The sequence below is a fragment of the Pan paniscus genome, chromosome 5, assembly GCF_029289425.2.
Source record: "Pan paniscus chromosome 5, NHGRI_mPanPan1-v2.0_pri, whole genome shotgun sequence".
NCBI classification, from domain to species: Eukaryota; Metazoa; Chordata; class Mammalia; order Primates; family Hominidae; genus Pan; species Pan paniscus.
Window position 1 is genome coordinate 142,460,445 of NC_073254.2, and position 12,415 is coordinate 142,472,859.

Sequence of the window (12,415 nt, forward strand, 5' to 3'; positions counted from 1 at the left end):
AGAGTGCAGTGGCATGATTACAGCTCACTGAAGCCACAACCTCCCTGGGTTTAGGTGATCCCCCCACCTCAGCCTCTACAGAAGCTGAGATCACAGATACGCTGGGTGTAGCTGGGACCACAAGCACGCACCACCACGCCTGGCTAATTTTTTTGTATTTTTTGTATGGACAGTGTTTTGCCATGTTGCCAAGGCTGGTCTCCAACTCCTGAGCTCAAGTGATCTGCCTACCTTGGCCTCCCAAAGTGCTAAGATTATAGGTGTGAGCACACTGCCCCTATAGCAGAGGTTTAAAAATTCAACAGAAGTCCAATCAGTCAATAAAAAAAAAAAAAAAAAAAAAATTCAACAGAAGTTCTGAAAACAATCAAGGAAATTTCTCAGAAAGCCGTGCAAAAAGCCAATGAGATGGAAAGCAGAAAGGAAGAAACCTAGAGTTTCAGTCCAGGAAGCATAATATGTGAATAACAGAAAGACAATGTAGAAAATACAGGTGAGAAAATTAAAGAATTCAAGAAATGTAATTAACTGGTGGAGAAGTGAAGGATGGAAAGGTCATACAGAAAAAGTTTCTAAAATGACTTCAGAATACCCAGCAGCAAGACTACAAGTCTACAAAGGAGCATCAAAATTCTGAGGGAAAATGACTTCCAATCTAGACTTCTATGACCAAAGTGTACCTCCTATGTGCTTCTGTCAAGGAGCATTATACCAAAACATGGTCGTCAACCAAATGAATACAAGCAATGAAGAAAAAAAGGGTTTCAACCTAAGAGAGAGGAAATGTATATCCTCATTAGAGGATAAAGTGAGATCCAGGATGAAAACAGTTGACTATAGACTAGAGCAGGTCAGAAGATTCTGGGAGAGATAACCTCCAAGGTTCAATCAATCATGACATGTATCTGAACTTAGAGATGCATACAGCTGGGGAAAAGTCTGAGGTTAAATAATTTAAATACACTGAAAATAGGCTGGGTGCGGTGGCTCACACCTATAATCCCAGCACTTCGGGAGGCCAAGGCAGGTGGATCACTTGAGGCTAGGAGTTCTGAGACCAGCCTGGCCAACATGACAAAACACCATCTCTACTAAAAATATAAAAATTAGCTGGGTGTGGTGGCACATGCCTGTAATCCCAGCTACTCAGGAGGCTGAGGCAAGCGAATCACTTGAACCCGGAAGGTTCAAAGTCGCAGTGAGCTGAGATCGCGCCACTGCACTCCAGCCTGGGCAATGCAGTGAGATTCTGTCAAAAAAAGAAAAGAAAGCAAACCAATGAACAAAAAATGTTGTGCATGAAAGTAAAAGTCATTGTATATTTAGTACAAGGCTGACCTATGAAGAGCATTGCACAAATAAAGAACTAACATGTAAGTGCTTGCTACAGCTTTACATATATAAACTTATTTAAATAGTCACAATAATGTTCATTTACCAAAATTATTTAGTATTATGGAAAGCTATGGGGACATCAATGTGTGTGTGTGATTTTGGTGGGGGTAGGGATGAGGGCCAGTTGAAATCAAGGGATGACTGCTAAATCTTCGTCTTCCATAGTTAGAAGACAATGTCTAAAACAAATAAACAAAATCAAGAATACACTATATGTATGTTAATTAGAAATACGGCAATAAATACCAAAAGAAATACTGTCTCCAAAGGGAGGAAATGGGAGTGGTATACTATTTTTCTTAAGCGCATAGAGAAGTATGTACATACAGAATTATGAATTAAAAAATTTAAAAATGATACAATTAATTAAACCTGGGAACTAGGGGAATGGGTGAATATTGATTTGTTCCACCTTTCAGAGAAGTGAATCTAAAATTAAAATGTCCTTAAAAAGTTACTCCAACTTCAATGTTTTATACAATGTTTTTCTTAAACTTAAACCAGACTTTCTTAACCATGTTGTTATTGCTATTTTGGGCTGAATAATTATTTGTTGTTGGGGGCTATCCTATACATTGTAGATTTAGCAGCATCCTTGTCCTCTACCAACTAACTAGATGCTAGTGGCACCCCTCACCCCAGGTTGTGACAATGAAAAATGTCTGCAGATATTGCCAAATGCCCACTGGGGAGCAAAACTGTGTCCAGTTGAAAATCACTGCTATGGAAACACCTCCTTAGAAGAATCTTTTTAAGAAACTCTCCTGACAAATGTTAACATTTAAGAATTACTTTTTTTTTTTTGTTAAATTCAAGAAACATTAAATTCAATGCTTTGCTTAAAAATATGTTTAAGATGCTGCCATTCCTAAGAATATATTTTTGTCTATTCATCCACCCATGTGTATACAAATACACAATGCACCCATGCATTGGGAGAGAAGGAAGATTTTGGGGGGACATTTTTATTTAATTTCTACTCTGCATTGCTTGACCATTCATAGCAACTATAAATCATTTCTATAAAACAAGTCACTGTATTAACAAAAATTTAGGAGGTTGGCAAAAAATACGCACTCAGTAATCACTAGTTCTTAACGACTTAACTAAACTAAATATCTTGATAGGTATTGTATATAAGGTTCACCCATTCAAAAAAAAAATCAATTCTGTCTACTCACTAATACCAATGTTGAGACTGGGATGGGGAAAAGCATGTAAGTAGGTATTAGTGATTGGTAATGTTATAGTTATAGGATTAGTTGGTATGATGTTTATAATGTTTAAAGTAATTAACAATCAAAAAAAGAGACAACCATGCATGAATAAAAAATTATACTGCCATGAACCAAGGATTATGATCAATCTAATTCTAGGTCTCTTAGCAGCAAACAAAAAGTGAACAATTTAACACTCCAATTTCTGCTCAGTGGTATTACACACAATTTGTCTCTTTATAGTTCAGACATTTTCTACAATTATTTTATAAATAAGGAAAAAACTTTTACTAAATTTGATTAAGCCTGCAGAAACTTGTACTAATTAAGAATGAGGTTGGTTTGTTTTTAATTCTGGCTTACCTGATCTAATTTAATGATTTGAATGTTACTTTTTTTTTTGTTCTGTTTTTTGTTTTGTTTTTTTTTTTTGACACAGAGTCTCACTCTGTTGCCCAGGCTGGAGTGCAGTGGCGCCATCTTGGCTCACTGCAGCCTCCGCCTCCTGGGCTTAAGAGACTCTCCTGCCTCAGCCACCCGAGTGGGATTACAGGTGTGCGCCACCACATCCGGCTGATTTTTGTTTTTTTGTTTTGTTTTGTTTTCTTTTCTGAGACGGAGTCTTGTCTGTTGCCCAGGCTGGAGTGCAGTGGCATGATCTCAGCTCACTGCAACCTCCGTCTCCCAGTTCAAGCAATTCTCCTGCCTCAGCCTCCCGAGTAGCTGGGACTACAGGCATGTGCCACCATACCCAGTTATTTTTTTTTGTATTTTTAGTAGAGACGGGGTTTCACCATATTGACCAGGCGGTCTCCCACTCCTGACATCAAGTGATCCATCCACCTCATCCTCCCAAGTGCTGGGATTACAGGCGTGAGCCACTGCAGCAGGCTCTGAGTGTTACTTTTGAAAAGCTGAATAAATTTTAATTTCATCAAAACCTCTAAGTAAATGAGCACATTAACTGTTAAGAATGTGGAAGAGATGGTCCCCTTCAACGACTATTGGCCTGCAGTAAAATCAAACAATTAATGAATAGAGACAGAGGCACAAGGAAGAAAAGGGAAAAAGATTACTGAAACTGCAAACAATAAAATAAATTCCAAACTGGGCACGGTAGCACCTGCCTGTAGTACCAGCTACCTGGGAGGCTGAGGTTACACTTAAGCCCAGCAGTTCCAGGCTGCAGTTCACTACGACCATCCCCTGCACTTCAGCCCAGCCAATACACTTAGACCCCCATCTCTAAAAAACTGCCTCACTGCTTCTACCTTTTTAATGTACTTCGCTATTAACACAGAAACTAAAAGGCAGGGTCAATTTTATCACGGACATTCTTCTAATCAATAAAGGTGGCGATCTAGGTTGTAAAAGGGAAAACATGTATCTCATCTTTTAAATCTATATTATATACAAAAAACTACAGCACGCCCACTTCATAACTGGACAAGATACGACATTACAAATTGAATTGCATAACATCTTCCAATAAAAAACCGATGAAAACAATCTTATATGATAATCAATTATCACTGTTCAAAACTGTTTATCACACTAAATATGCCTCTTTTGTATAAAAGTCAATAATTAAACTCTCTAATATCTTGAGATAAAATATTCCAGGCTTCCGTGCAAGAAGAAATACCATATAATCAAAAGAACAGACTGGCTGGAGTAACAATCCCCACATTATTATTTGATTAAAATTCAACATTTTTAGTTCAAGACATATCAAAACCTTTAAGAGTATATATAACGGAATCATTTGGGAAGTCAGAAAAGCAATTGTTAGAAACAGAATTAACAAATTCCAGACTAAAGAAAAGTGATTTGAGTCCAAATACCTCGCCTAAAATTACAAATATCTTTATTAACTGCACTGCCAATGTTTTGCCTACTGTTTTGGAGGGGGCAGAGATTATCTTAAATAAACTGAAATTTGTGCCACATGGACCAAAGTCTTGCCACTATACTGAAAATAGTTTTACTCTAACAACTCTTTAATGAAAATGCAATGTACAGCTAATTAAGCACGAAATTTCAGATGACACACGCATGTTTTGTGCCTAAAGACAAAATTGTCATTAGGCACAAGGCATGCGTGTGTCATCTGAAATTTCAATTTTAAGTTGAAATTTGAAATTGACACTTCAAACAGTTATGGCAGAGCTATGACTATTTGTTTCAAAAACAATATTACTACATTAACATTACTGCCAGGCGGTTCCAAATGACGACAGGCACTTTTTAATCATAATCTGCGCCACTGAACAAAGAGGGCGACATGAATCCAGGAACGACAGTGCGGCAGTCTGAGGTCGCCAGGAAAGAGATGACAACAGAGTGGGTACCCCACCGAAGGAAAGGGGCAAAGACCTTTGTAGAGATGGCCTGCGCAGATACAAACAAAACCACGAAAAGGGACCTGAAAGAATGGGAGACAGCGTTCACGAAGCAGGGGTGGGGGAGGGGCCCTATTCTAGTTCTCTTCCTCAATTTGGGTCATCTTCCCATCGCCACTAAACCTTACGGCCAGTGATCAGTTCTTCGCAAGACCCAAAGCTCTGAAGCTGAGTCTGAGTGACGAGAGGAGACGGGAGGAAAACGGGGACACAGAGGGCACTCCCTGTTGGGTGGGGCACCACATTCCCGCCGGGCTCACCCAGCCCCGGCTCGGATAGCCTTCTCTTTGGTCTCTCACACTAGCACCCCAGAGGCCGCAAAAAGCACCTTACCCAGCTCGCCATGGAGCACAGCCCCAGGACGCTCCCCATCTCCACAACGTCACAAGAGCAGCGGATACAGACAAGATGGAGACAGCGTCTTTCTCGCCTTTCCGAGATTATTTACTATCTGCGAGACACTTCCGGACGCACAGCGCAACCCGCCCCTCAGCCTCGCGTCACTTCCTTCCAGGCCTGGGTGGGATAAAACAAGGAGCGCTCAGCGCTGAGACTGCGCATGCGCGTCACTAGACGACACGGCTGTGTTCTTTCCTGGATAATTTCTCAAGGACTGCTGGCTGGAAACTTAACGGCTAATGTGGATCTGACCGTAGTTTGCCAAATTAAGAAAACGGTGTGAGCAAAACCCACCTTTACCTACCATTCACTTGCATTTGGGCATTAGTAGAGAACAGAGCTGAGGTGGTGGTTGACGTTTTGCCCTCCTTCATCTGAGGAACCTCTCTGCTTTTTAGGGGATTGCTTCCTCTTTCTCAGTCTTTGTCCGTCCTAACTCCACTTATTTCCCATTTTTCCCACGTTTGCATCCTGTTTTGCTCTTGCGTTTGCAACGTATTCCTGCAGCCCGCTGCCCGGAACAAGTTTTATTGGGATATTTATATTCATCTGTGTGCTTCAGTTTCTCTGTATCATTTCTGTTTGCTATTGACTTATATTTTAATTTCTTGTGCTATTAAGATGTTACAAGAAATTTGCACGTTAAAATTATTTTTAATTAGTTAGATAAGACATTATCAAACTCAAACATTGATTTCGAATGTCATGAGCTGTTGAGGCATGTGGAACCCTTGCATATTAGGTGATGATGCACATCTGCAGGGAATGCATTCCTATAAAAGTTCCAGTTATTTTTTTAGAGTTATTTGTTCTTGAAAATATTCTGGGAAACAGCTCAAACTTGAAATAGTCATTCCCATAACTAATAATAAGAAAGTGTTGTAAAATCTACAAAAATTGCATGGGTCGAGGTGGGATAAACACCTAAGAATCTGGAAGAATGTCAGAATCCCTACTCCTAGTTATTGTAACCACTAAGGGGCAATCTTGCTTTATTCTTCTTTGCCTTATCTGTGGTTTTGTAGACCACTCTTAAAGCAAAGTACTATAATAGAGCATCCATAAGGTTTAAAGAATTGTGGAAATGCCTGTAATCCCAGAACTTTGGGAGGCTGAGGCAGGCGGGTCACAAGGCCAGGAGTTCAAGACCAGCCTGGCCAGCATGGTGAAACCCCATCTCTACTAAAAATACAAAAAATTAGCCGGGCATGGTGGCACGCGCATGTAATCCCAGCTACTCGGGAGGCGAGGCAGGAGAACTGCTTGAATCCGGGAGGCAGAGGTTGCAGTGAGCCGAGATTGGGCCACTGCACTCCAGCCTGGGCTGCAGAGCGAGACTCCGTCTCAAAAAAAAAAGAATAGTGGAAATGGAAATTACAAACCTAACAATATTTTTAATTATGCTAAACTTAATACTTTATTTATGGGAGAAGAGAATCCTAGTATCTCAAGTCCTTAAACTTTTCAAAGTACCAGAGAAGGAGACAAAAAACACTTATATGTGAGTAACTTTAAGGTCGTAAAGAATATGTTTATTAGCCAAATGGAGAATGGGTCTCTTAAAATTTAAATTTGCACAGATTCTTGTCTCTTGCTACATTTAAGAGGGTTTCTGAGATATTCATAAGTTCTTGCACTATTCAATAGAGTTTTTTCACCTGAGATATTCAGAGTTAAATACAAAAGTCATATTAATCTTTCTGGCATGTAACACTTGGCCTTGAAATACATTAAAAAAAATTTACTTTTATTTAACCTGTAGGCTATGCGGAGTGGAATTTGCTCACTTAAGTTATTATATATACAACATTAATTGGACACGACAGTATATAAATTATAGACTATTTTATTCGTTAGAAGAGTCTTCGACACCAGTCTCATTTTTCTCTTTGCCAACTATGAAAGAAAATTGAAATGATGACTTTTTCAAATTTCAACCCAAACACAGCTCAAAGCATAGTTTTCTCAATATATACCAGCTATTAGTAGGAGCACCCATTTCTCCAGGTGACTTCCTGTAGCACACGTATAACTTACAATGCCCAAATACAAATTAGTCTAAGTAAGTACATTAGTAAAAAACATTCTATCTAGCTGAGCATGGTGGCTCACACCCATTATCTTAGCACGTTAGGTGGCTGAGGCGGGCAGATCACCTGAGGTCAGGAGTTCCAGACCAGCCTGGCCAACATGGCGAAAACCTGTCTCTACTAAAAATACAAAAATTAGCAGGGCATGGTGGCACACCTCTGTAATCCCAGCTACTCAGGAGGCTGAGGCTGGAGAATTGCTTGAACCCAGGAGGCAGAGGTTGCAGTGAGCTGGGATCGTGCCACTGCACTCCGGCCTAGGTGATAAGAGCAAAACTCTGTCTCAAAACAAACAAACAAACAAAAAAGCCATGCTATCTAATAACTCAGTTCTCTGACTTGATTAAGGGCTAGTATGCCAAAAAACAAAAAAATTGGAATATTGATTTTTTTGAGAATGTTACTAAGTGGCCATGCTGGAAAAAGTTTTCAGATAAGCTTGGATGGTACTGCCTGTTACATTCTTCTCTTGTGACTGATGTTGCATATTAGCATGTTCAATTCCTTCACTCCTAATGTTTTCTAAACTTGACCTTAAAAAATCTTTTTTTCTTATGAAATGTATTAATATGCACTGTAAGTGTTCCATGAAATATAGTTTAAGAAATACTGATGGAGGGAAGGATGGACTTCATAGCCTTCTGGCAGCCCTCCTAGAATATCTTTTCTCATAATGAAACTTTTGATCCATATGTGGCATCAGAGAGCTGAAGGTTATGTTTGTTGTCAAGAATCAGAGCATGAATGCTCTGTGTTGTCAATTAAGGACAAGACATAGACTTTAACATTCAAATAAATGGTATGTAAAATTAATAGTCTCTTAGGGAAATTCAGGGGAAAGACCAAAATACTTGTCAGAATAGACATGCAGAAATGGGCTGGGAGATCTGTCGAGTACTATAGACAGGCTTAAGGTTTTCCTTAGAAGATAGTCCAGGTTCATTCTCACATATAGGTAAATGAATTCTCCCAGATAAACTATAGTTGTGACTATTGTACCCTGAGAAAAATGTAAAGCAGGATTACGAAGCTTATCCTAGTCATAGTAAAAATTTCAATAATGGATTCACAAAAATCAATATTAACCAATGTAATTTCAGAATGATTTAGGTACAAAATTTAGGTTTATGTAAGTCACTCTCAAATATAGATTTGTCAGTTATCAGTCATTTTGGTTTGTTGTTGTTCTTGTTATTGTTTTGAGACGTAGGCTTGCTCTGTTGCCCAGGCTGAAGTTCAGTGGCCTGATCTCGGCTCACTGCAAACTCCACCTCCCAAATTCCAGCGATTCTCCTGCAACCGCTGCCTGGAGTGCAGTGGCCTGATCTCAGCTCACTGCAACCTCAGCCTCCTGAGGAGCTGGGATTACAGGCGCGTGCCAAAACTCCTGGCCCATTCAATTTTTGAGAGAATACTAAAAATAATAATTTTATTTTCAGAAACCACATCTTCAGCATAAAGGAAAATAAATGTCTATAACCCTTCGCCACCTCTTGTAATTCCTGTTGAAATCCATAAGGTTATGCTGGGTGCAGTGACTCACATCTTATTTCCAACACTCCAGAGACTGAGGCAGGAGGATAGCTTGATCACAGGAGTTAGAGACCAACCTAGGCAACATAGTGAGACTTCGTCTCTATAAAAGTAAAAATAGGCCGGGTGTGGTGGCTCACGCCTGTAATCCCAGCACTTTGGGAGCCCAAGGTGGGTGGATCACCTGAGGTCAGGAGTTTGAGACCAGCCTGGCCAACATGGTGAAACCCTGTCTCTACTAAAAATACAAAAATTAGCTGGGTGTGGTGGCATGCGTCTGTAGTCCCAGCTACTCAAGAGGCCGAGGCAGGGGAATTGCTCGAACCTGGGAGGCAGAGGTTGCAGTGAGCCGAGATCACGCCACTGCACTCCAGCCTGGGTGACAGAGTGAGACTCTGTCTCAAAAAAAACAAGTAAAAATAAATAATCAATCCATAAGGATGTAAAAGTAAATAATCAATCCATAAGGATATGGTTTAGAATCATGTATATCACATTAAAAATTCCCAGTGTAACCTAGAATCAGTGTGTCTCCATCAAGGTTGACTAAAATTAGACTCATCTTTGGTCTCATAATCCTTCCTGCCTTTACACAAATCTCTGTAAAAACTTTAATTTTTATCCTAATAAATGATCTGTATCTCTGAAATATTGTGAGAGTGGAACAGATTTTAAGGAAAATAATCAGGTCATATTTTTCTGGAAATTAGAAATTATACTGCTTAGTTCTCTTGTCCTTAGTACATCAACACTAAATATAATGAGGACTGAAACATCTTGGCCCCCCCACAGTAGTTAAAGGATGAATAAAATTTGTGCATAGTTTGTTATATAATCCAAGGAGAGCAAAAATATAAAAAGTATTTTATGGCTTTTATCCTAAATTAGTTATATCTTAAATGTAAACATGTTTAAGTATTTCACAGATATTCTGAAAGGATAAGCCAAAAATACATTAGGACACAGTAACCCATAGGGGTCAGTATAAACTTAGAATTGGAAGAGACCATATTCTGATTAAAGACATGCTTTTATCTGTTAAGACAGACATTGATAGTTTTGGAAAATAATTCAAAACTAAGATATAGTGTCAAATGTACAAAAACTCTCTTCAATTATGGTCTTAATGTTAAAACAGCAAATGAACAATATTCTTTCCACACAGATTTTCTTATTTTGCTGAAATCTAAGCCTGTAATTCCATAACAAGCAGATATGTTTATACCAGTGAAATAGATGTCTACAAAAATATGTTTATTTCAGGTAGAACATACATAAATTCAGGAAAAAAGGAAATATTCACTGTGTAAATAATAAAGTGGATAGCAAATTCAAATATGTGTCTAATATTTAATGTACTATTTTATAATCATTGAGAAGGGAGTGACTTCTTGAAAAAGTGTAAATGACATTTCTAAAACATTTCACTTTTCAAGGGCAGATGTATTGACCTTGATAAAATATAATGAAATTATATACTGAAGAAATTCTTCACATTCATTCACCCAAAACGTTATTTATTTGTGCTACAGAAAGGAATCAACTAGTTCGATTTGGCACTCATCAGATTTTTGAATTCTTATTAAACATGTTATTAAGGCAACGTCTAAATCAGCACCTTCCAATAGAAATGAAATGTGAATCACATTTGTAATTTAAAATTTTTTGTAGATGTATTAAAAGAAACGGATGAAATTAATTTTAAAGATGCATTTAATTGAACTCTATATCCAAAATATTTCAATGACATTAATATAAAAATTCTTAATATAATGTTTTACATTATTTTTCATATAAGTCTTCAGAATCTGGTTGTGTTATATAATTAAGAGCACATCTCCATTTGGACCAGCATATTTCAAATGTCCAGTAGTCCCTATATTGGACAATGCAGGTCTGTAAGCTGAAGGAGAAAGTCAAGGCAATTATCCAGGTGATACAAGCTAAACAAGGAAGCAATCATATTTTTCTTTGTATAAGTTATTTAGATATTTCAGATAAAGTGGTTTTAAGCCTGTGTATTTGCTTTAGGTATTGAACCTAAATTGATTTCTTATATAAAAATCAGATATGAGAGATTTGTAAGAAGGATAAATGTTATATTCTGATAATCATTTAGGCTATCAAAGTACTATACTATATGATACTATATGAAATTTGCCAGATTTGACTTTATTTTCCAGTAATCCATATATTCCATTATGTTATTTTAGCCAATTTATCCTGATTTCTTTTTTATTCACCTGAATTTCTATGGCCTTAGCTGCTTTCTTTCCTCCAGAATTAATTGTAAGAATAGAATGATATCCAGAGGCCCTGACATTTTAAGTGGCCTGATCTCAAGCGACTTCAGACAGTGATTTTTTATTCTTACCCAATTCTCTACACCTCACTCCACTGACTGTATTGTCCATTATTGCGTAAAACACTTTGGCAAATTCATACCTAAAGCTCTTTCTACTGAGTGATTAAGAACTTTGGGTACTTTTTCCTCACAGTTTTTACCCTGTTGAAGATTTGCTTTAACTTCAAAAGCGATGACAAGAAAGTATGGACACCCCTTCAGGACCAACCTGATAAGTCACTGGTAAGGTCTTAATTTCTCCATAAAGCTTCCTAATATTTTCTAGTATTAAGGTCTTCATATCCCGTAACCCGCTTTGCATCACCTGCAGAAATCCTAGGCTTAGCTGTTTGGTAGCATCTGGCTGTGTCATTTGTTCTATTATTTTTCGCAGGCTCCCACCTAGAGTCCTGTTACAGTGAAGGCTGGCTTCCACTAGTTTCCATTATTGCTTATGGGTCTGTCCCTTTTCTCCAGAAAAGTCCTATCTTTTTAAAGATGTAATGTCAGATGAAGCTTATGAACCAACCACAGGCCATTTTTTTAATCGACATCTCCTGAAGGAAATTTTCTGCCTCAGCTGGCCTGACTTACTTGTATTTTGTGGCAGAATCCAGTCTTTCTAGGAATCATCCAGTTTTAAAAATCATCTCAGTGGTTGTAGAGCTGAGAGCAGAATTCTCTCTACCTATTTTCTCCCCCATGGAGAAAGCATTCCCAGCATCATTTATACAAATGCTATGCACATTTCCACTTCCCAGCAATACTCATCCAGCAGTTTAGATGCCATGGGAGGGTACTCCATAGTTCAGTTCTATGGTATGCTTTGATACGGGCATGGCTGGACACTGCACATTGTTCAGCAATTCCAAATGGTAGTCTTTAGTAAGAGAAAAAACATAATTAGAGTCACTTAACATATTATGTGGCGGCGGGGGGTGGGGAAATATGCTTTAAGAAGTAGCTTTCACATACAAATGGAGTCCAAAATAGTGAACTTTTCCCATTGGATATTTATATGAATACAACCATGGA

The 12,415-nt window shown here is 38.3% G+C and overlaps 2 protein-coding genes across 2 annotated transcripts in view; one reads left to right on the plus strand and one right to left on the minus strand.

Annotated features, from left to right (window-relative positions):
* Positions 1-5,487, minus strand: part of SERINC1 (serine incorporator 1) — a 28,525-nt gene extending 23,038 nt beyond the window's left edge. The window contains exon 1 of the mRNA XM_003827596.6: positions 5,348-5,487. Within this exon, the coding sequence (XP_003827644.1) occupies positions 5,348-5,386 (39 nt within the window). The 5' untranslated portion in view covers positions 5,387-5,487. The remainder of the gene's footprint in view (positions 1-5,347) is intronic.
* Positions 5,488-5,574: 87 nt separating this feature from the next.
* The window catches only part of PKIB (cAMP-dependent protein kinase inhibitor beta), a 256,234-nt gene continuing 249,393 nt past the window's right edge, over positions 5,575-12,415 (plus strand). Inside the window, exons 1-2 of the mRNA XM_063605441.1 lie at positions 5,575-5,690; positions 11,535-11,623. The gene's annotated coding sequence lies outside the window, so the exon portion shown is untranslated. The remainder of the gene's footprint in view (positions 5,691-11,534; positions 11,624-12,415) is intronic.